The sequence below is a fragment of the Protopterus annectens genome, chromosome 11.part0 (assembly GCF_019279795.1).
Source record: "Protopterus annectens isolate FY-2018-M chromosome 11.part0, PAN1.0, whole genome shotgun sequence".
NCBI classification, from domain to species: domain Eukaryota; kingdom Metazoa; phylum Chordata; order Ceratodontiformes; family Protopteridae; genus Protopterus; species Protopterus annectens.
In genome coordinates this window covers 1,137,894,300-1,137,916,564 of record NC_056745.1, presented here as the reverse complement: position 1 = coordinate 1,137,916,564, position 22,265 = coordinate 1,137,894,300, and the positions used below count along the sequence as shown (strand labels likewise).

General features: G+C 39.4%; 1 protein-coding gene across 1 annotated transcript in view; it reads right to left on the bottom strand.

Moving 5' to 3' along the window:
• EFCAB6 (EF-hand calcium binding domain 6) overlaps positions 1-22,265 on the bottom strand; it is a 3,527,179-nt gene that overhangs the window by 1,700,573 nt on the left and 1,804,341 nt on the right. The window contains exon 14 of the mRNA XM_044088493.1: positions 21,752-21,912. Within this exon, the coding sequence (XP_043944428.1) occupies positions 21,752-21,912 (161 nt within the window). The remainder of the gene's footprint in view (positions 1-21,751; positions 21,913-22,265) is intronic.

The window sequence follows — 22,265 nt, the reverse complement described above, 5'->3', positions numbered from 1 at the left end:
ACTTACACAACTGTACTATGTTCAACATAAGATCACAGTTGCAGTAGCCTAACCTATTTGGGTAAACTAATTTTGCTTAGAAACAACAAAACCTCAAAATAAATTAAGGAAAATGCCTAAAACTTCAAACACAAACCAATTCCAATATAACCTGGGCAATATGGAGAAGAATCAGTCCAATAAGTCTTTTGATACACCAACACCATTTATTAACACAGGACAAATTAAATAAAATTGAAACACATTAATGCTTTAACTGTATTCAGCCCGTTTTCGTCTTATACAAGAAAGACTTCCTCAGATGCTAAATAAAAACCAAATCCCATACCTTAAATATCATATCAATTTACCTGCATCCAATGATTTTAATGCATCAATTAATTTTCTACCAGTACAATACTCGCTCCCTTATATATAAAATATATAAAATATAAAAAAATAAAAAAAATCCAAATCCTAAAACAAATAATGACACTTACAAAACCTTCCCATACACCTTGATTGAATGCCTTTACCTTTTAAAAAACTGTTATACCTAAAATCTGTTAAAACTTTTTACAAATAACTTTCTACCATTCAAGTTGCGCTGTTAGGAACTTGATGTTTATTCTTAGTAATAGGGCTTCCTCTAGTGGTGGATCCTTTAATCCAGCTTATATAAACTTCTTTATAAAAGCATTTAAAATCACTTTACTGGATTATAGTGTGTTGAGAACAAAAAAGCCAAATAGTTTTTTGTTCAAAGAATTTAACTGAACTATGGATTATTCTTTTGAAAATAATTTAGCCACTCTCATTTTGAGTAATGGTGCCAAGGATATATTATCATTCAGTGTAAAACCACAAGGCAAAACTGGAACACAATAAGAGAAGGCTGAATGTTGAAAATTAATTTAATGAACTCCCAATAAAATAAGTGCTTTCGGCGGAAAAATATGCCGCCTTCTTCAGACTACACAGCAGATTAGAGAAAGCAAGTTTTAATGAAAAATACAGGCTAATTGCCCAATAGATGTGAAATGCATTCTTCAATTAAACATTGTCATGGAAACCTTAAAGAAATTTTAACCACACAGTAAGAACTTCTATCCTATTATTAAATACTGGTGAAACATTAACGTAAACGTAAATCAAAAGTTTGACATTTCGTTTGTATGTTGATAACACTCGTTTAAAAATCACATTGGCTTGCACGAGTCAATTTGAGTCGCACTTAAGTTGTTCTAGACTTTATTTACTAAAAATACGTGAGTCAAGCACAACATGCCTATGTCCAACTACGTATATTCTTAACCATAGATGGAAAATGGAGCTGATGGCATTGTTAACCATTGGAAAAGCAAAAATTCAAATGCTAAAATTGTATTTATAAACCTCTATAGTTGTTACTTAGAGATTCAAACAAAAAGTAAATGATTTGTGCATTGATGAACATATATTTTATGTGTGACCTGAACAAAAAGTTGGAATAACTAAGTTAGCTTCACAGTGAGTGAAAATTACTTGTGTTCATCTACTATAAGCTAACCATTTAAGTACACATTTTATAGAAAGAGACTCATTAATGCCCGGTGTTAGATGGGCTCTGGTATGCCCTAACCAAACACATTTTGGAATATAGTGGCCATTCATTTAGTTTTGTCATTTTACAGCAAAGAATATCAGACATTCGGGGTGGCCCTTGGCAGGTCCGTCTGGAAATAGACGAACTTTTGTGGCAAATTCGTACCAGAGTGTTATCTTTATATTCATTTTTATTTAAAGAAACACTTGTTTATTTCTGGTAGATAGATGTGATTTAACAGCTCATATTGCGTCATTCTTGAATTCAACTTGAACGTCTTTTTGATGCATGAAATATTTTAAATAACTGTAGGTTTTGTATTTTAATGATATCTAGGACATTTTTTAATTTTTATGCATTTTGACAGAGTTTAATACATGTCGTTCAAGCAAATTGAACAATCTCTGTGACTTAATCAACATACGAACGAAATGTCAAACTTTTGATTTACGTTTACGTTAATGTTTCACCAGTATTTAATAATAGGATAGAAGTTCTTACTGTGTGGTTAAAATTTCTTTAAGGTTTCCATGACAATGTTTAATTGAAGAATGCATTTCACATCTATTGGGCAATTAGCCTGTATTTTTCATTAAAACTTGCTTTCTCTAATCTGCTGTGTAGTCTGAAGAAGGCGGCATATTTTTCCGCCGAAAGCGCTTATTTTATTGGGAGTTCATTAAATTAATTTTCAACATTCAGCCTTCTCTTATTGTGTTCCAGTTTCGCCTTGTGGTTTTACATAGTTTGCTTGTTCTGTTTGCTGGTATATTATCATTTAGGCCAGGTTAAGTGTTTGCCTTTAATGTAACTTGCTATAATAATTCTTCATATTCTATGCTGGTTTCCCAAGGCCCTCCCCTGACATCTTTTTTAACCCCATCAAGTACAAAAAATAAAAACTTTACCTCTCTACATTCTTTAGTATGCTTGTATAAAACATTGTTCATAAGTAGGTACTAGGCTATTGGCCCAAGGGCCTATGTAAGCCTAGCCAACAAGGTTCCCTGGCGTACGCCACCCAAGAAAGTTATTTTCCTGTGCCACTGTCGAGCAGAGACACAGAAGTGATCCCAAGGGTGAATTTCCCATTTCCCATCCACTCATTAAGATTTTTCTTGAAGAGTGCTAATGAGGAACTTTGCTTGACATAGATGGGGAGCCTGTTCCAGAGTATGGGAAGTCTCTGGGACAGGAATCTATCCCTCCAGCATGTACTGTTTACTGTGGTGACAAGGTTTAGGTCCCTAGAGCGTGTAGCTCGGAGGGATTGGGATTTCATTAGGTGCAGCATGTCCAACAGCTCTGCATTTGACATAGCTTTATATGTTAGGCAGAGATCACCTCAGAGTAGGCGACATGCTATGAAGTAAAGCTGGAGTTTTTTGAGGCGGTCAGTGTAGGTCATTTATTTGAGGCCAGTAATCCTCGTTGTGAGGTACTTCTGTGACCTTTCCAGCTGCTGCACATGTCTTGTGAGGTACATTCCAAAAGGGGCATTGTACTCTATCATGGGTCTAATGAGTGTCGAGTAGAGGGGAACAATGACCTCTTTTTTCCTGGATGAGAACCCTTTTATGATGAGGTGTGCCACGTAGAAGGACTTCCTGACTACTGTGGCGATGTGACTATCAAAGGAGAGACTACTGTCCACCTGGGTCCCAAGGTCTCATCACACATTCGGTGTTAAGTAGATTGCTGCCTATGTGGTAGTTCATGGGTACAGAGTTTTTACCAAAGGGGATGACACTGCACTTTTTGGCACTGAGCTTGAGGCCATGGCTCTGACACCAGGCATTTGTCTCAGCCCCTTCTGTAGGATGTCCACATCATCTGGGGACTTGACTACGGCTCCTAGTTTGCAGTCATCTGTGACTTTCGTTAGCCAGAGGCCTTCTGTGTTAGCCTGTACTTCAGAGAAGTAGATACCAAACAAGAGAGGTCCCAGGACGGAACCCTGTGGTAATCCACTTGTCACTGCTTTGAGGTCGTATTTGGAGTCTGCAACTTTTACAGTGTGGGTTCTGTCAGTGAGCCAGTTGACAACCCATCTTGTGACGTAGAGATTTATACCTAGTTTAGTGAGTGTGAACCACCTTATCCTCATCTATGGCTTTGGTGACTGCGTCAAAGAAGTCGATCAGGTTCAGGAGGCATGATCTGCCTTTCACAAACCTGAACTGGGTGGGATCCAGAGTTTGGAGGTTACCAATGTCTTTGTTTATGAGTTCCATGATGATATGTTCCATGGTTCATAGGTTCATAGGTTCATACTAGGCTATCTGCCCTAGAGCATTTATAAGCCTAGCCAGAGTGTGTGTGGCTTTCACCACCCCTTAGGATGAGAATACTATACCCATTAGTTTGCTGTGCCTCTGTCCAGCAGTGATACAGAGATGATTCCCGGGGTAAACCTACGATCTCCCATCCACTCATCAAGATTTCTCTTGAACAGAGTCAGTGAGGGGCTCTGCCTCACATGGACTGGGATTCTGTTCCATAGTTTAGGGAGTCTCTGGGTGATGAATCTGTCCCTCCAGCACATCCTATTTATATCCATGTTGAGGTTTAAGTCTCTTGCTCTCGTGGCTCTGGTGGATTTGGATTTTTTGAGGTGGAGCATGTCCATTAATTCCGGGTTGGACATGGCCTTGTATGTCAGGCACAGATCACCTCTGAGCAGACGGTATGCGACTGAATAGAGCTGGAGTTTCTTCAGTCGGGCATCATATGACATATGTTTGAGCCCCTTTATCCTTTTGGTGAGGAACTTTTGGGGTCTTTCCAACTGCTGCAGGTGTCGGGTAAGGTACATTCGAATGGGGCGTTGTACTCAATCATTGGTCTGATAAGTGAAGAGTACAGGGTACAATGACCTCTCCTGATCTGGATGTGAATCCCTTCATGATCAGGTGGGCAATGTAGAAGGTCTTCCTAACCACTTTGGCAATGTGAGTGTCAAAAGAGAGGTTACTGTCAACTTGGGTCCCCAGGTCCCTGATAACTTCTTCCGTGTTTAATGGATTACCACCCATGTGGTAATTAGGGGTTACCTTGTTTTTCCCAAAGGGTATGACTATACATTTTTTGGCATTTAGCTTAAGGCCATGGCTCTGGCACCAGTTATCCATTTCTATGAGACCTCTCTGGAGGATGTCTGTGTCTGATGGAGTGTCAATTATGGTGCCCAGTTTGCAGTCATCTGCAAATTTTGTCAGCCACAATCCCCCTATGTTTGCCTGCACTTCAGAAAAATAAATGCCGAACAACAGGGGGCCCAGGACTGAGCCCTGTGGGACACCGCTTGTGACCGGCTTAGAGTCTGACATGGCACCAGCAACTCTAACCCTGTGTGTTCTGTCCTTGAGCCAGTTTGCAACCCATCTTGTGACATATGGGTTTACATCTAAGCTTGTGAGCTTTTCTATGATGCCCGAGTGGGGTACTGTGTCGAACGCTTTTGCTAGGTCAAGGTAGGCTGTGTGAACTGCCTTACCCTCATCAATGGCCTTAGTGACTGTTTCGAAAAAGTCAACCAAGTTCAAGAGGCAGGATCTGCTCTTGACAAAGCCAAATTGGGTAGGATCCAGTGTCTGTAGGTCCCCAATGTCTTTATTTAGGAGTTCCATTATGATCCTCTCCATAGCTTTGCAGACAAGGCTTGTCAAGCTTATGGGGCGGTAATTTCCAGGGTCCGTAGAAGCACCGCCTTTGTGGAGTGGGCCATTCTTTGGGTACGTATCCTGTAGTAAGGCCTTGCAGACGAGGCTCATCAGGCTAATAGGTCGATAGTTCCCGGGATCAGTGGTGGCTCCCCCTTTGTGGACTGGGATAACTGTTGCTGTGCGCCATTCAGTGGGCACAAAGCTTGATGCGAGGTTATTATTGAACATGGTGCTTAAGTGGAGAGCCAGTTCGCTCTAAAGTTCATGTAAAACGCAGCCTGGGATATTGTCTGGTCCCATGGATGCTATGTTTTTGGCTTTAGAGAGTGCAGCTTTTACCTGCGTAGTTGTAATTACAGGGACTCTGCATTCTTCCTGTATAGATATGGGCCCTTTAAGGGGTGAGGGCATTGTTCTCATTTATTATGGAAATGTCACAATAGTGTTCGTATATTCTTTTCTTTAACATTCTTTCCATCTTTCCTACATAACTATTTGGCTTTTTGGTCCAGTAAAGTGATTTTAAATGCATTTATAAAGTTTATACAAGCTGGATTAAAGGATCCACCACTAGAGGGAATCCAATTACTAAGAATAAACATCAGGTTCATAACAGAGCAACATAAATGATGGAAAGTCATTTTTAAATGGTTTTAGCACATTTTAACTATAACAGTTTTTTAAAATGTAAAGGCATTCAATCAAGGTGTATAGCAAGGTTTTTAAGTATCATTATTTGTTTTAGGGTTTGGGTTTTTTTGTTTTTTATAATTTATATATTTTTATATATAACGGAGCAAGGACTGTATTGGTAGAAAATTGATGCATTAAAGTCATTGGATGTAGGTAAATTGATATTATATTTAAGGTATGGTATTTGGTTTCTATATAGCATCTGAGGAAGTCTTTCTTGTATAAGACGAAAACACTGTGAATACAGTCAAAGCATTTATGTTTTTCAAAAGCAGAAACCCAAAGGCAGAAAGCAGTAATAAATCCAAAAGACGTTAGTAAAATCCAAAACCGTTTAATGTAAGCGCTTTCGTAATGTTACACTTCATCAGACAAAAATAACAACACTAAGGGCATCTTATATAATACATCATTACTAGCACCTACCAATCCTACAACAGTAAATTCCCTCCAAAACATTTAATTAAAAGTCAATTAAAAGGTAGTGATTTAAAAAGACATGCACAAAACCTACCATTCATATTACTTGCTAAGTTTCCTAGCTTTTAAAACAGGCTTGAGGGGGGCACAATCATTTAATCCAGACCCACAATGTGCCCCCATTCTCGAGATCCACTGAAGCTCAGCACTTTCAGTGTCATTAACCATATCACCCAACCTCTTGTTTTCCATTTGCACATGTATCACCTGAAATAAAAAGTGTGCACTTCCCATTCTGCAAGACTATGTTTCGCTAATTGCACTATAATCATGCCCTTTCTTAAAACAGTACAAATGGTCCCTAATCCTTTCCCTGAGTCATCTATTTTTCTTACCCATATAGAATTTAAAACAACTAACACAATGGGCAACATATACAATGTTCTGTGTATTACAAACAGCACTTATTTTCAAGTGCCATAAGTACCCACTATCTGGGTGTCTAAAAAAAACCTAGACTCATCAACATACTCACAATAGGAGCATGTTCCACATTTACGTGTACCTACTTCCAGGTCACTCATACAACTAAAGGATCTGGGATAGCAAAGTTGCTGTTTAAGATTCTTCCTGTTCTTATAACTAAATCTAGTTCTATTACCTACAAGTTCACTGATCCTGTCATCCACAGTCAAAATATGTACATTTCTACTGATTACACTCTTAGTCTCACCCACATCCTGAGTATATGTCAATACCACAGGGACTGATTTATCAATAGGACTAGCCTCTCTCCTAGCTCTATTATTAACAGAAAAATAAGGGATACCATGTCCTACCCTTTCATCTTTCACCCTCTTATGTGCTGTTAATATTTCTAATCATAGCTAATCAAGAGGGAATTGCTATGGCGAAAGCATGTCTAGTGAAGGAAGGTAAGCATAGGATGGATGAAATAGATTTTATTTGTATGCTATTGGAAACAGTACTTGAGCACAGCATCTTTTTGTTTAATGGTACATGCTATTGGCAGACAGCGGGCGTAGCAATGGGCACGAGCTGTGCCAATTCCTATGCGAATCTTGTAATGATGACATGGGAATAGTAATGGATACGAGTAGGGGGTAACTTCCAAATTCGGTTCTACCGACGCTTTGTTGACGACCTTTTTATTGGTTGGAGAAGGAATGAGGGTGAGTTAATTGACTTTGTTAATATATTGAATACCAGTAATCATTTTCTGAGGTTTACATTGAACAAGTCATTTTCATCCACTGTTTGTTTTGGATGTGACAGTCTTGAAAGGAGAAAGAGGTCTGTCTACAAAATTGCATAGAAAAGAATGCTATTGTCCCTTTTTTTTTGTTTAGACCTAGTATGCACCCGCCGCATATATTTAATCACATAGTGGAGGGCCAGGCCCTGAGGGCCTCTAGGTTGTCTTGTGAGAATACTGACTTTGTCAATGAAGTGAATTTTCTGGAGGAAGCTTTTGCTGAGCAGGGTTATAATCGACAAGAAATATTAACAGCACATAATGGGGTGAAAGATGAAAGGGGGGGACCTGGTATCTCTTATTTTTCTGTTAATAATAGGGCCAGGAGAGAGGCTCATCCTATTGATAAATCAGTCCCTGTGGTATTGACATATAATTAAGATTAAGATGCCCTTAGTGCTGTTATTTTTGTCTGATGAAGTAATGTGATGTGGGTGAGATTAAGAGTATAATCAGTAGAAATTAGCATATTTTGACTGTGGATGACAGGATCAGTGAACCTGTAGGTAACAGACCTAGTTTAGTTATTAGAACAGGAAAAATCTTAAACAACTTTGCTATCCTAGATCCTTCAGTTGTATGAGTGACTTTGAAGTAGGTACATGTAAATGTGGAACATGCTTCTATTGTGAGTATGTTGATGAGTCTAGGTTTTTTAAACACCCAGATAGTGGGTACTCATGGCACTTGAAAGTAAGTGCTGATTGTAATACACAGAAAATTGTATATGTTGCCCATTGTGTTAGTTGTTTTAAATTCTATACAGGTAAGACCAACAGATGACTCAGGGAAAGGATTAGGGACCATTTGTACTGTTTTAAGAGAGGGCATGATTACAGTGCAATAGCAAAACATAGTCTTGCAAAACGGGAAGCGCACACTTTTTTATTTCAGGTGGTACATGTGCAAATGGAGAACAAGAGGTTGGGTGATATGGTTAATGACACTGAAGGTGCTGAGCTTCAGTGGCTCTTGAGAATGGGGGCACATCGTGCATCTGGATTAAATGATTGTGTCCTCAAGCCTGTTTTAAAAGCTAGGAAGCTTAGAAAGTCATATGAATGATGGGTTTTGTGTTTGTCTTTTGAAATCATTACCTTCTAATTGACTTTTAATTAATTAAATGTTTTGGAGGGAATTTACTGTTGTAGGATTGGTAGGTGCTAGTAATGATGTATTATATAAGATGCCCTTAGTGCTGTTATTTTTGTCTGATGAAGTAATGTGTAACATTATGAAAGTGCTTACATTAAACGGTTTTGGATTTTACTAACGTCTTTTGGATTTATTACTGCTGCCTTCTGCCATTGGGTTTTTGCTTTTGGATTACTGGATTTACTCCCTGTTCATTTTCATTTATGTTTTTCAATTTTATTTAATTTGTCCTGTGTTAATAAATGGCATTGGTGTAGCAAAAGACTTATTGGACTGGTTCTTCTCCATATTGCCCAAGACATATTGGAATTGCTTAGAAACAAAAAGGGAGGTGAAAGATTAAGAATCCAGGAGTTCCTGGAAAATGGTTCTAGCAAAGCCCATTCTGGTCCTAGAAAAAGAAACCAGTTTGCAATGCTTTGTAAAAGTATCCATAGAGAACCAGACTGCTGCCTCTGGAATACTTCTAGAGTCCACCATCTTCAAAAAAGCCACTGAAGAAGCCAAAGACCTAATGGGAAAAGCCCAACCCTACCTGGAATTGGCTTGATATGGTGAGAATAACAAAAAGAAATAGCATGAGATAACCATACAGAAATTGTCTGCTTTGACACTGGTTTCCTTTCCTCTTACTTTCACAGGAGACAAACAGCTGAATGGCTTTCTAGAAGGATTGCGTTTTTTATGGGAAGTATTTGTGCTGTCTGTGGAATCCAAAGTTCAATTTTTTTCTCCCTTGTTTTGGTCTGAGGAAAAAAGATAGGAAGATTAATATACTGGCTCAAAGTACAGTCTGAGACTCCTTTAGGCATAAAAGAAGGATTAATTCTCAAAGAAACCTTGTCCTTGTGAAAAATGAGGTAGGGTTGACTCACCATAAGAGCATGTAATGCATATAATATTTTAGCAAATGCCAGAACAATGAAAATAACAGCCTTCCCCTGCTAATAATTTAAACCGGCCTGACAAGGTGGTTCGCATAGGAAAAAAGTACATTTTTCAAGCACAATGTTAAACTCACAAGGAGAAGCCATTTGTTTTCTATATAGACAGATGTAAAATCCCTTTCAAAAGCTGTTTGACTTGAGGACATGTAGAAAAGGGGGATGCAAGCCGAAATGTCTGACAAATGAACCATGATAGAAGAATAAGAGGACAGTAACTCACACAAACAAACAAGAACTAAAAGTTGCTGGAACTTATAAATGTCTTGGTTTTTGGAGAGCCATCAACTAGAAAATCTTTTCCACTTACACAAATATGATTTCCTAGTAACAACTGTTTTGCCTCCTTCAGTAACTGCTGTGTATTCTGAAAAGATATCAAAGTTTTATTACCAAGGCAGTCAACTGAAGAGTTTCCAGCTTGGGGTGTATCAAACAACCAGTTTTATTTGAGTAAATCCAGACTGTGGAAAAGCTTGTGGTAACTGCCCTTCGGCAACGGTTCTCTCTATCTCTGTCTCTCTCCTTTTAAAACTGATGAAAGGCAATTATCACAAGCTTTCCCACAACCCGTTTTATTTGAGTAAATCCAGACTGTGGGAAAGCTTGTGGTAACTGTCCTTCATCAGTTTTAAAAGGAGACAGACAGACAGAGAGAACCACAGCTGCTTGGGCCAAAAAGAGTCATCACTACAATCTTTGTGGAGTCCTTCTGGATCTTTATAAAAACCCTGGATATAAGTGGAAATGTGTAAAAGCATAGAGGAATATTTACTTTCAAGAGATTGAGACGGCATCTGTCTTCCACCCCTGTTTGCAAGGAATCTTGGAGCAGAATTCCATTGTCTGCTCTGTGAGGATACAAACAGATGTACTTGAGGTGTTCCCCACAGCTGGATCACTTCTGGAAGACCTAAGGGTGAAATTTCCATTCATGGGGATCTGTCCTGGTTCTGCTTAGCTTTTCTGCTACAATGCTTTGCATTGACAAAATGTATGAAGCTTAAAGAGTCAAAATTAGCTGAGTTGCTACTTCTCAGGCTATCAAAGCATGTCTGCGAAGGGAGTATGGTCTGGGAACCCTGTTTGGTTATGTACAACATCACATATGGTGTTCTCTGTGAAAAATTGCAGAAGTCCTGGAGACCAGAGATTACTTATGGCTTTCAAAGCATATATTACTGACATAATATCTTTGGCAATTATTTACTTTTGCCTGTTTGTGTTTGTAACACAGAAATTGCCCTTGGAAACCTCTTCCTACACCAGGTCTGAAGTACCTGTTATGACAGACTGAAGAGCAGGCAGAAGGCAGAATGGGAGACCTGGTCTACCCACTAAAATACCTCACTCCTTACAAACCCAAATATAAGGGTCTGAAAAGATAAAGGTTGTAGAGTCCAGACTGATCTGAGACACCAGTGAATTTTTGTCATGTGAAGTCTGGCCAAAGGAATCATCAGAATCACAGAATCCATGTAACCCTGAATCCTGAGAAATTCCTTAGCTGATACCAGATTTTGACTGGAAAACTCAGGAAGCTTTTTTTGTAATCTCTACCTTCTCTGGGGGAAGATATGCTTTTCCCAAGGCAGAATCTAGCAGATATCACAGGAAAATTACTCCACAAGAAGGGATGCAAGAATATTTCTGTGCATTCATTTGAAAACTCAAACCGAGTAAGATATTCTTAACCCTTGCCAAAGACTCTAGACTATTGGAAAAAAACTATCTGTAAATATAAGACAATCATCCAAATATGGAAAATGTAAATGCCTTAAAATTATCAATAAACAGTTACTAGAGCCAGGAACTTTCTAAATACCCATACAGCATCAGATAGTCGAAATGGTAGAACAGAGAACTAATAGCATAAGCTCTTTCCACTAGAAGCACTAATTGCAGGTACCTTTTTTCATGCAGTTTCCTGCACTAAATTAAAACACTCTTCAGTAAACTGTTTGCAATTGGTGGAAGGCTACAGCAAGACAAAAGCCTTATTAGATAATGTAACAGGTAACCTAACTGAGAAAACATTTGAGAGGAGTTAAGCTCATCCTGCACTGGATCACCTTGATCTGATCTGATCGTTTGGGGTAGCAACATAGATACTGATAAAGGGACCGCTAGGTCACAAGGTCAGTAAGTGGAATTTTGGTACTTCAGATAATGACTTCAAATCTATGTTTTTGGAAGTCATTTGTAACATCAATACCCTTCTCAAAATAAAAAGAAAAAGAGGTGGAGTTTTTTTTCTTTTTTGACTTTTTTGCAGCTTGCCTTAATTGTTTTCCTCTGCTATACTTTGCCACCTTATCTCTTTTCTCCTTAACACTGTTTCCCCAAATTCCATTCTGTAGCAAAATATAAGCTTTAAAAGAAATAAAGTTGTATTTGTGGTAAAAACTGTTCCAGAGCCTACCAAAACCACAAGAAAACGATTAACAGTTATGTGTGAAGCATTATATAAACCAAAATATTCCTGTAGCAAGTATGAGGCATGAAGCACTTAAAGTAGTGAGAAAAAATGAAAAAAAAAAGTTTCTAGCAATGCTAACTTTATCCCATCTATCCACTTTCACAAGAATACAGGCATGAGACCTCAAAGTGTGAAGCTGGGCATAAACCATGTATGCAGCTATGCACATTTTAAGAAAATCATTTAATCTACTCTATGTAATGAGATGGGCTAAAATTTAAATGCAATTTCATATTTTCCAGACTTTTATTTTACTAAAATTATACAGTTTCCATAAAAGTTTAGTTCCCTCTACTGCAGCTTTTAGGTTTGGGGTTGTACTTTTGGCTATGCTTAGAATTTCAACTGTGTAATCCTAACAGTTGTCTAAGGATTGTATTTTTTCAATATTTCATCCACAACGGCTGACTGAACCACCACAAAAATTACACCATCTTCACTGATAAGACTGCATATTACTTTTCTTTTGGTTCACCTACTCCTACAGAATTGGGTTCTGCTCATGCTACCAGAATGGAAAACTTCTTCAAAACATATCAAAGTCCCTTTAGGAAGTGTAAACCCAATGGCAAAATGAAAAACATGGAAAACGTGGAAACAGTTTCATCAAAGCATAACCCACACATGGAAAGCTTATTCAAAGATGTCAAAAAGAAACCAAAAAAATGTAGAGAGTCTACAATGAGAAGGACTATAAACAAAAGTTATGTACTTACCATAAAGATGGATCCATGTTGTCTTACTAGATCCATGTTGCTTTATTTTCATCCTGTTCAACCTTTGGGTTGTCAGATCCCACTGGATCTGAACTCAGCCCCTTTTTTGAAGGTTCAGATACAGGGTTCTGATTCCTCCCCTATCCATAATTCCTTCCACTCCACCTTAGTAATTCAGACTGAGTTTATCAGACATACTAAATAGCTTTCTATACATAACCATATAAATTAGAAATTATCTCAGAGACAAGAAAACTACAGCCTAGAGAGCTGTAAAAAGACAAGGTCTGATGTGAGGTTCACCTGATCACCTAAAGGTGTCAATGACAATATTGGAAGAGGGAAAGATGGAGAGGTGTTGAATCTATTGTTATGGTAAATACATAACTTTCGTATCCAGTGTTGTCTATTTTCATCCAATTTAACATTTATAACAGATCCCCAAGCTGCAGAACAACTGGATGGTGTCAAGGAAGGATGCTCCTATGGATGGTGGAACTGAAGGAAGAACAAGTTCTAGATTGTGCATCCAATTTGTAATGTGAGACAGAGATGTGAAGTGTAGACCAAGTTGGTGCTGCACAGATGCCATCAATTAGGATCATATTCATAAAGGCTGTAGAGGTAGCTACTGCCCTTGCAGAATGAGCTTTGGGTTTTGTAAGTAAAAATAGACCTCTTTTAGCATTAGCAAAGGAAACACACCGACAACCATCTTGAAAAGTTAACTTTGGAAATGGCCTTACCCAGTTTAGCCTTTGAGAAAGATACAAAAAGTTGGCCTGCCTTTCTGACATCCTTTGTTTTATTTCAGGAGAGCTGGTAGGGCTTCTCAGTGAAGGGGCTGGAGATGCCTTGGCTATGAGGTACACCTCTGTCTTTGGGGTGACATTCATTGGAATTACCTCCTCCTCTGTCTCACACAGGTCTGTCTGCAGGAGTTTCTTGGTTATAGCCCTGTGAATTCCTGAACCACATTTTCTTACCACCCCTCTGATTTCTAGATAAAGTTCTTTTGGGGTAGAAAAATGGATTCCCATGGCAGAAAGGGTTTTGCTATTCTGCTCACTTCTAGTTAGCGTCTCTTTCACTTTAGGTCCAAAAAAGGTAGAACTATCAAAGGGGGAACTGAGAAAGCACATCTTCAAGCCTTCAACAAACTTACAAAGGCTCACTCATGTACACCATGGCATCGTAATGCCAGTGCCTTACACCCTAGCCATGTCATCAGCTGCATTTGAAAGCACATGCATGATCACATTCGACATGGACTGAAGGGCAGATTTTTGGGACTTCACAATTTTCTAAACATCTGCTGATAAGTTACCTGAGAGAGACTTGGTGAGGAGTTCTTTGGTGAAGTCCCACTGAAAACATGTCATATGGGCCAAATAGTTCTGTGCTCCAAGGGCAAATGTTGCTGAAGCATATTTCAGTTTCCTGAACCTCTCCAAAGTCCTAGATTCCCTATTAGGGAATGGACAGCCAAAGTTTCTTCGCAGAGGTCCTTTTTTGTAGCTTCTGCTATGACCATGGCATCTCTTTGGGGATCCTTGCTCTAATGCTTCCTGTCTTTGGGGGAAACTAAAATCCTAACCAGCTATTTTGGTATCAGTTCTACCACATCAGGATCCTTCACAGCCTGCTGAGCCACAAAGTTTATAAGGGGATCAGCTGGCGGTATCACCCAGGACACAGAACAGCCATTACCAAAGGCTTCAAGGAATACAAACTTGTTGAATGAAGGGATGTCACTGGTCCAATAGGGAGTGCTGATTCATCAATTTGAGGATCTCACCAAAAGTGACTTCATTTAAGGGGGATTTGGGAAACCTTTACTTTCCTCCAAGTCTGTATCTTCAGTGTCCATGTCTGAAGAGGAATCCAATGCTTCCACTTGCACATCTGTTTTTTATAAACATGCCCTGGGAAACATCACACAGGTCTGAATCAGACTGGGAATTCACATAGTGAGTAACCTCTGGGCCTCTTGGCACTGGCTGTCCCTGTTGATTAGACTGAGTGGAAGGAGAAGCAGTATTCAGCAGAGGTTGGGATGGATCCAAGCCAAAATATAATGCTTTTTGTTTTGGTCCAGCAAACACCCTTTTGAAGACTTCAAAAGCCAAAGCTGCTATCGGTGTTGAAGCAGCCAAGCCACCACCCAAGGATGGGGGAAACTTCCTTGCTCCAATAAGCCTCGGCTCCAAGGCCATCCTCGGACCTGAGGTGTCAACAGCCATAAAATAGAATGAAATGTGTTAACCCTTTTAGCTTCTAATAAGCACTAAACACATACATTAATACATATTTTTCTGACACAAACACTATCAAAAAACTGTATTTTAAGAAGATATACTATATATACTACTACTTTCTTCTATTTTTTTTTGTAGAAGGGACCGACCTTGGCAATAACTTCAAAGTTTCATCAGATCCAGAGCTCTGACTCCTCCTCTAATCATAATTCTTTAGACTTTACCTTATATGCTCAGAGATTGAGTTTGCCCTCCATTTTTGCGATATATATGAGAAACATGCTAAATTAAAGAACCAGATGTTCATAAGCTTTTGAGGAATGGTGAGTACAGTTTTACATGACTGAGCACAAACAGCGAATAAAAGTCCACTCAATCATATCAAAGCCATAGGTGAGAATTTGGAAGGGGGTAGAAGGAAGGGTGTTTGTACCAGATGAAAATCAGACAACATAGCTCTAACTTTATGGTAAGTACATAACTTTTATATCCAGTGTTGTCTATTTTCATCCATTACAAACATACAGGACAGAATCCCAAATTGTCAAAACTGGGTGATAACAAGGAAGGACATTCCTGAGTATAGCAGAACCAAAGGAGGAATGTAATCTGGACTGAGTATCCAGTTTATACTGTGACACAAAGTTGTGTAACTTAGCCCAGGTAGCCATGGCACAAATTTTATCAATAGATATCCCTCTGTTAAAGGCTGCTGAAGTAGAAACTGCTCTAGTTGAATGGAATTTTGGTTTACCCAGTAAGGGTAAATTGTTAATATAGACAAAGTAGATGCAATCTGACAGCCATCTGGATCAAGTGACCTCAGGAACTGTTTTCCCTGACATTGGTTAAAAAATAAAATGAACAATTGATTGTCTTTTCTACATTTTTTTGTCCTGTGGATATAGAATCTGAGCTGCCTGTGTACATCTAACACATCCAGCAAGTATTCTCTTTTGTTCAAATACTTGGGAAAACAAAAACACAGGCAAGTTTATTTATTGACTTAAATTAACTTTGGATGCCAACTTAGAAATAATGGACATGTTAATTCTAAGAGAAACTGTATCTTTGTGAAATACCAGATATCGAGGCTTACAAGAAAGGGCCTCTAACTCCGAGATTCAGATTGATGTCACTGCCACTTAGAAAATTGTTTTCCAAATAAGAAATTTTAGATCTGCAGTGGTAGCAGATTCAAACGGAGCCTGTGTTAGAGCTTGTACCATTATGGTGATGTCTGATTGAGGGTCTGAGTCTCTAATGGGAGGTCTTATTAGAAAGGACCTTTTCAGGAAGACTTTGGATAACTTCCATGAAGCTATTAGAATGTCTTTACATCCAGTATGAAAATCTGAAATTGCAGTCAGCTGTACCTTGATGGTGACAAAGCAGGAACTTTTATCAAAGAGATCAAATAAAAGCTCTAGTATGGACAGAACAGGTCCTGAAAACAGATCCAGGCCTTTGGAGTAGGTCCAAATCGAGAATCTCTTCCATTTACTATGAAATGCTTGCAATTAGGAGGACTGTTCTCAACACCAAGACACTGATGTGAAGACTGACCTCCATGATGACCATGTACCTTGCATCATTCTCCTTTCGAAATGCTCCCCCACCCTAGAAGGGAGGTTTTCGCGGTCACTTTACAACTGGCAATTGTGCCTGGAAAGGGCAACACTCAGTTACAGTCAGGGACTTTATCTACCAAGTTACATGTTATTTTCAGATCTGCATAATTTGGATTTCTGAATGTAAAGGATGAATGGACTGAGACCACTGTACTGCTAAAGTCCATTGCAGTATTCTTGTGTAGTATCTGAATACATGGATCATTAGTATTGTGGATGACATGAGGCCTAAAATACACAGAAGTAACCTCATCAGTGGTAATGGGTGATGTGGTATATGTAATGTGAGATGAACTGACAGAATTCTGGATTGGTGAAGGCTGACTATTTGCAATTTGGTGTCTAGGTGGCATCATATGAACTCTATACTCTATGCTAAAGTCAGTTGATATTTTGGTATATTTACAGATATTTCTAAGTCTAGTAACAGCTGGAGTACCTGATCCAGGTGGTGTAACAGTAGATGATTGGAAGAAGAAGTGAGGAGACAATCATTGAGGTACGGGAAGACTTGGATCTCTTGTAGGTGCAGGTGTGCCACTACCACTGCTATGATCTTGGTGAACATCCTGGGGGCTGTGATGAGATTGAATGGCACTGCCCAAAATTGGTAGTGACTGACTCCCAGCCGGAAGGGGAGAAATCTCCTGGATTGCTTTACTATTTTTGTTGTGACAGTAGGCATCCTGGATATCTATGGAGCAAATTAAATTGTTCTTCCTCAACAGAGGTATAAGAGACGGTACTGTGACCATCCAGGACTTTTCTGGTTTAGGCTACTGAGATCTAAAATGGGCCTGAGGTCCCTGGTTTTCTTTGGTGCTAAAAAGAACCTGGAATAGTCTAAAGAGTCTAACTGGTCTTGGGGGACTGGCTGGATGACTCTCTTCTAGCATATTTAAAATTTCTGTGGTTGCTAAGTCCCGCTGACTGGGTAGAACATTGCAGAGTTTTTTCTTTTCCCAATTGGGAAGAAAAAGGGAATTGAATAGCCTCTGATATTATCTTTAGCACCCAGGAATCTGAAGTTATTCTGCGCCAGCCTTGAGGGTGCAAAGATAGGTGCCTCCCCAACTGTCTTCAGACCGCAGCAGTCTGGCAACCATTCAGGAGTGCTGAAAGGATTTCTTGGAAAAGGAACTGTAAAAGCCGTTATATGGTCTGCCTCTGCCTCTAGAGTCTCATCCATTTGTGCTGCCTTCCCCTCTATTATGGGAAGGTCTATCACCCTGGGAGTCATGGAAAGTACTGATTTGTGGAAGAATATCTTCTTCCCTAATCTCTGGTTCCTAGAGAAAGTTCTTTATAGGAGTGGAGAAGTGTACTTCTACTGCAGAGACAGAGTCTTACTATCCTGTTGACTCAGATGGTAATCATCAAAAGGGGCATTACAAAGGATGACTTAAAGCATTCTACAAAGTCACAAAGGCACATTCAGGCATGGTGACCAATGGTGATGCCAATGACTTCTGCTGTAACCGTGCCATCAGCCGCATTAAAGAGTAGACGTATGACCGCATTTGAGGAGGATTGCAGGGCAGAAACATGGGAGTCCACTGTTTTCTGAACATGTGCAGATAAATACCCCCAGAGAGGGACATGGTGATCCTTTTGGTCAAGTCTCTCAAGGAATCTTGTGAATTGAGTCAAAAAGTTTAGTGATCTAAGGACAAAACTCACTGATGCACAGGCCTGCTTCCCAAATCTGTCCATCAATCTAGATTCTCTGTTATTGGGATGAACAGACAAACTTTCTTCTACTAGTTCTTTTCTGGTGCCTGCTGCCACCACCACAACATCTACTGGTAGACCTTTACTCCAGTATTTCCTGTCCTTGGGCAGAGCCAAGTTGCGATAGGATTTTTTGTAGATGGGCACCAACACATCAGGGAACTTCCATGCCCGTTGAGTCATAAGGTCGATAAATGGGTCAACGGGAGGTACCATCCAAGATGATGCTGGTTTGAAACCAAAGGTGTCCAAGAACACTGACTCATCCAGCAAAGGATCTTGGGATGATCAACCCCAATCTCTGCTTCATTAATTCGAGAATATCAGCAAAAGTGACATCTACAGAGAAGGAGTGAGGGAAACTGACCCCTTCCTCTAAGTCAGTATCTTCAGTGAAAGACTGTAGAAGCATCTAAGTGCTTCCATTTCCATGTCTGTTTTCTGGGGACACCTTCTGAGGGAGCAACAGAAGGTTCAGAATCAGACAGGGAAATGACAAAGCAGACTTCCTCAGAAGCCCTTGGGACTGGCTGTCCCTGTCTGACAAGATGATGAGGACAGGAAACAGACTTTGGCTGAGGTTTGGGTGGAGCCATGCTGGATGAAGGCACCTTATCTTTGAAACTTGCCAAGACCCTTTCAAAGGCCTCAAAAGCTAAAGCTGCCATATGCACTAAGGACTCCCTCTAATATGAGGAAGGAAGGGAGCTCTCGCCACCAACGACCACAGACCCTGAACCCAATCTCAGATCCGAGCTGTTTACAGCCAAATCCCTGAGTGGGAGAGATGGCGCCAAGAATTTCAGTGTCAATTCACCCCTTCAGAACTCTGCACCGAAGCTTCAGCTCCAAGTTTCATCTTGATCTGAAGACATCTGTGTTGAGACAGAGAGACGGAAGCAGTCAGCAAAATCATGAGTAGCTTCAGCACAGACAAAGGTGCTCTGGTTCCAGTCAAATACAATAACACCGGAACAACAAGTCAGTATGGATTCCAGAAGAGTGAAGTAAGATGCCCATAACTTGGTACCCTTCCAGGGAATGGTACTGGCATAACCCCAAACTAGTTTTATTTCCTCATCATCTTATCAATATTGAGCTGACTGAGTGGATGACGCCACCAAAGGTGGTTGGGGGTATCTCTCTGTCCCAGAGGATAAGGGAATGTAGACTAAGTCTCAATGGCCCCATTGAGTATCTGGCTCATGGAGAAGGTGATTGGGCCTGAGGAGTCATCGGAACCAGTCTTTGAGTGGTTTTAGTATCAGGACCGTGCTAAACTGTCTTCCGGAGAGCAGATTTAGTGGGACACTTTGTTCCTCTCTTTCTCCCTTTTAACCTTATCAGATTTCTTATCCATTTCTTGTCCCTTCAATTTAGGTCAATCTTTTTTGGAGGGGGACACAGAAGAAGTCGATGGGGTAACCCTAGTCTGTGCTCAAATGAGCCCCTTTAACACAAGTTTGCCCCTTCTGGTCTGAAGGGCTCTAGCACTGAAAATGGCACAGGACTAACAGTCTGCATCCAGATGTGTGGCCCCAAGCAAAAAACACATCTGGAGTTGTGGTCTTGGGGTGGAAGTTTATGCCCACAATCTGAACACTTCTTGAATCTGGTGGATTCTAACATGATGGTAACCTATAAAAGAATGCATGTTCCACACTAACTACAGTAACAACGATTATTACTATAAAGACATACAACCTAAATATATATTTTTTGACACAACTAACAGTAATACTTAGCTAGAAAATGTCTGGACATCTTAGCTAAACAAATTAACTACACTAACTGAATTAACCAACTAGTGACTAACGCTAAGCCTTAACTAGAGGCAAATACAAACAGAGAGAGAAAACTCTCTCATAGTAGGACAGGAGTAGCTAATATTTTAAAGGATACAGCAAGCTGACTGTTGAGAGCTCTTTTTCACGTCCACTATGTTTGAGTGGCAGACGAGATCTGAGCAGGGTGAGGGAAAAGTCAGAGCTCTGGATCCGATGAAGCTTCATAGTTGGCATCAAGGTCAGATATGGTCGGATCCAATGACCCATATGTTTGAAACAAATGAAACAGACAACATCACTATAAAAAATATAAGTAATAGGATGGGTGAGGAGACTAAATGAAATTTAAAAGATAAGAAAAAATCCTTATTGCAATTTGTAGCCCTTGGATATGCATCTATATGCTTCAGGTGGCACATGAGATCTGAATTACAAAAGTGGAGTGGAGGGAAATATGGGTAGAGGAGGAGCAAAAGGTCTGAATCTGCATCTTTGAAAAAGGTGCCAAGGTCAGATCTGGTTGGATTTAACAACGGAAAGGCTGAATCGGACAAAAGTAGACAACATCGGATCTGCAAGATAATCTAGAGGAACACAGGATCCCTGTACAATTTAGAATTACTAAAACTCCTGCCTGGCAGGAAGTGAATTAGGATGTGTTCAACAGAAGGGAATAAAGGAATTAAAATAAAATGGGCTTGGAATACCTGTAGATTTTGCTGAAATATAATCACAGGAGCAAAATCAGCGTTAAAGAATTAAATTGCCGAAACCCCCTGTAACGGATGAAAGTGCTTACATATCTTCCAGTGCAAAATATTTACTTCTTTTCAATTTTTTGTGTGTTTGGATTTTTGGCTTCATTTTTAAGTTACAGATTTTGTTAAACAGTTTTTTTCTTCAAAATGCCAGTCTGGCTAAATGATTTTTTTTTTTTTTTGCTATTTTGCTTAAGCCTCTCATTTCAGGATCTCATATAGTACCTCTTCTTTACTAAGGATAACTGTCATGATAATGTTTTTCCTTTTTTTTTTTTTTGTTGAGGTAGATGACCTAGCTGCTCTTTAAAATTCAAAATCTGTGTATGTGTTCTTCCGATTCCTCATTCATGGACCTATATCAGTCTGGAATTTAAGATGCGGTGTCAGTATCTAGATCTGTCACTGTTTGCTCTCTCTTATTACATCATAAGACTTTCCAGATAACCTTTGCTAGTCTGTTGAAGATTGCAAAGAAAAAAAAACTGCATCAGAATTTCTGACACTGGTACTGGCAAACACTTTAGGGAATTCAGAAATTGCAACTTAAATTATTCACTTACATATAAGCCACTGTTTAAGATGCCAATTCCTCCCTTCAAATTAAAATAAATATATAAAATTTATTTTGCACTTTCTAACCCACTATTATGCAACATGAAGTAAAGACTTACTTTTCAAAATGTTCATCAGACAGATGCAGACAAAATGTATGCAGAATGTTTCGTAAATTATCCGGGCTAATGCTTCCACTTCTCGTGGCATCACTGTACTGAAGAGCTTTGCGTATCTCTTTCCAACACTCTGTGATTTTCTCACACAAGATCTTTTCTACCTGCATTAGATGGAGAGAAATGTGTGTCATAATTTACTGTTACATTTAAAATAGGGAGACAGTTTTAAGAACAAAGTAAAACAGAGACAAGAAATAATGTAAATAAACAAATGCATAAGTGAAAGAATGAATGAATGTCAGTCTTTCTACTAATTTGTTGACCAGGAGTTATAAGTTCCTACTGGGCTCCCCAGTTGCTTACCTTTTGCAAGTGAATGAAGGCAGACAAGAAAAAAACTCTGTAGTATAAAAAAAAAAGTTATGTACTTACTGTAACATTCGATCTGTGTTGTCCATTTTCATTCTTTCTCAGCCATTGGGTTCAGATCTGATCCTCAAATCCAACTCGGCCA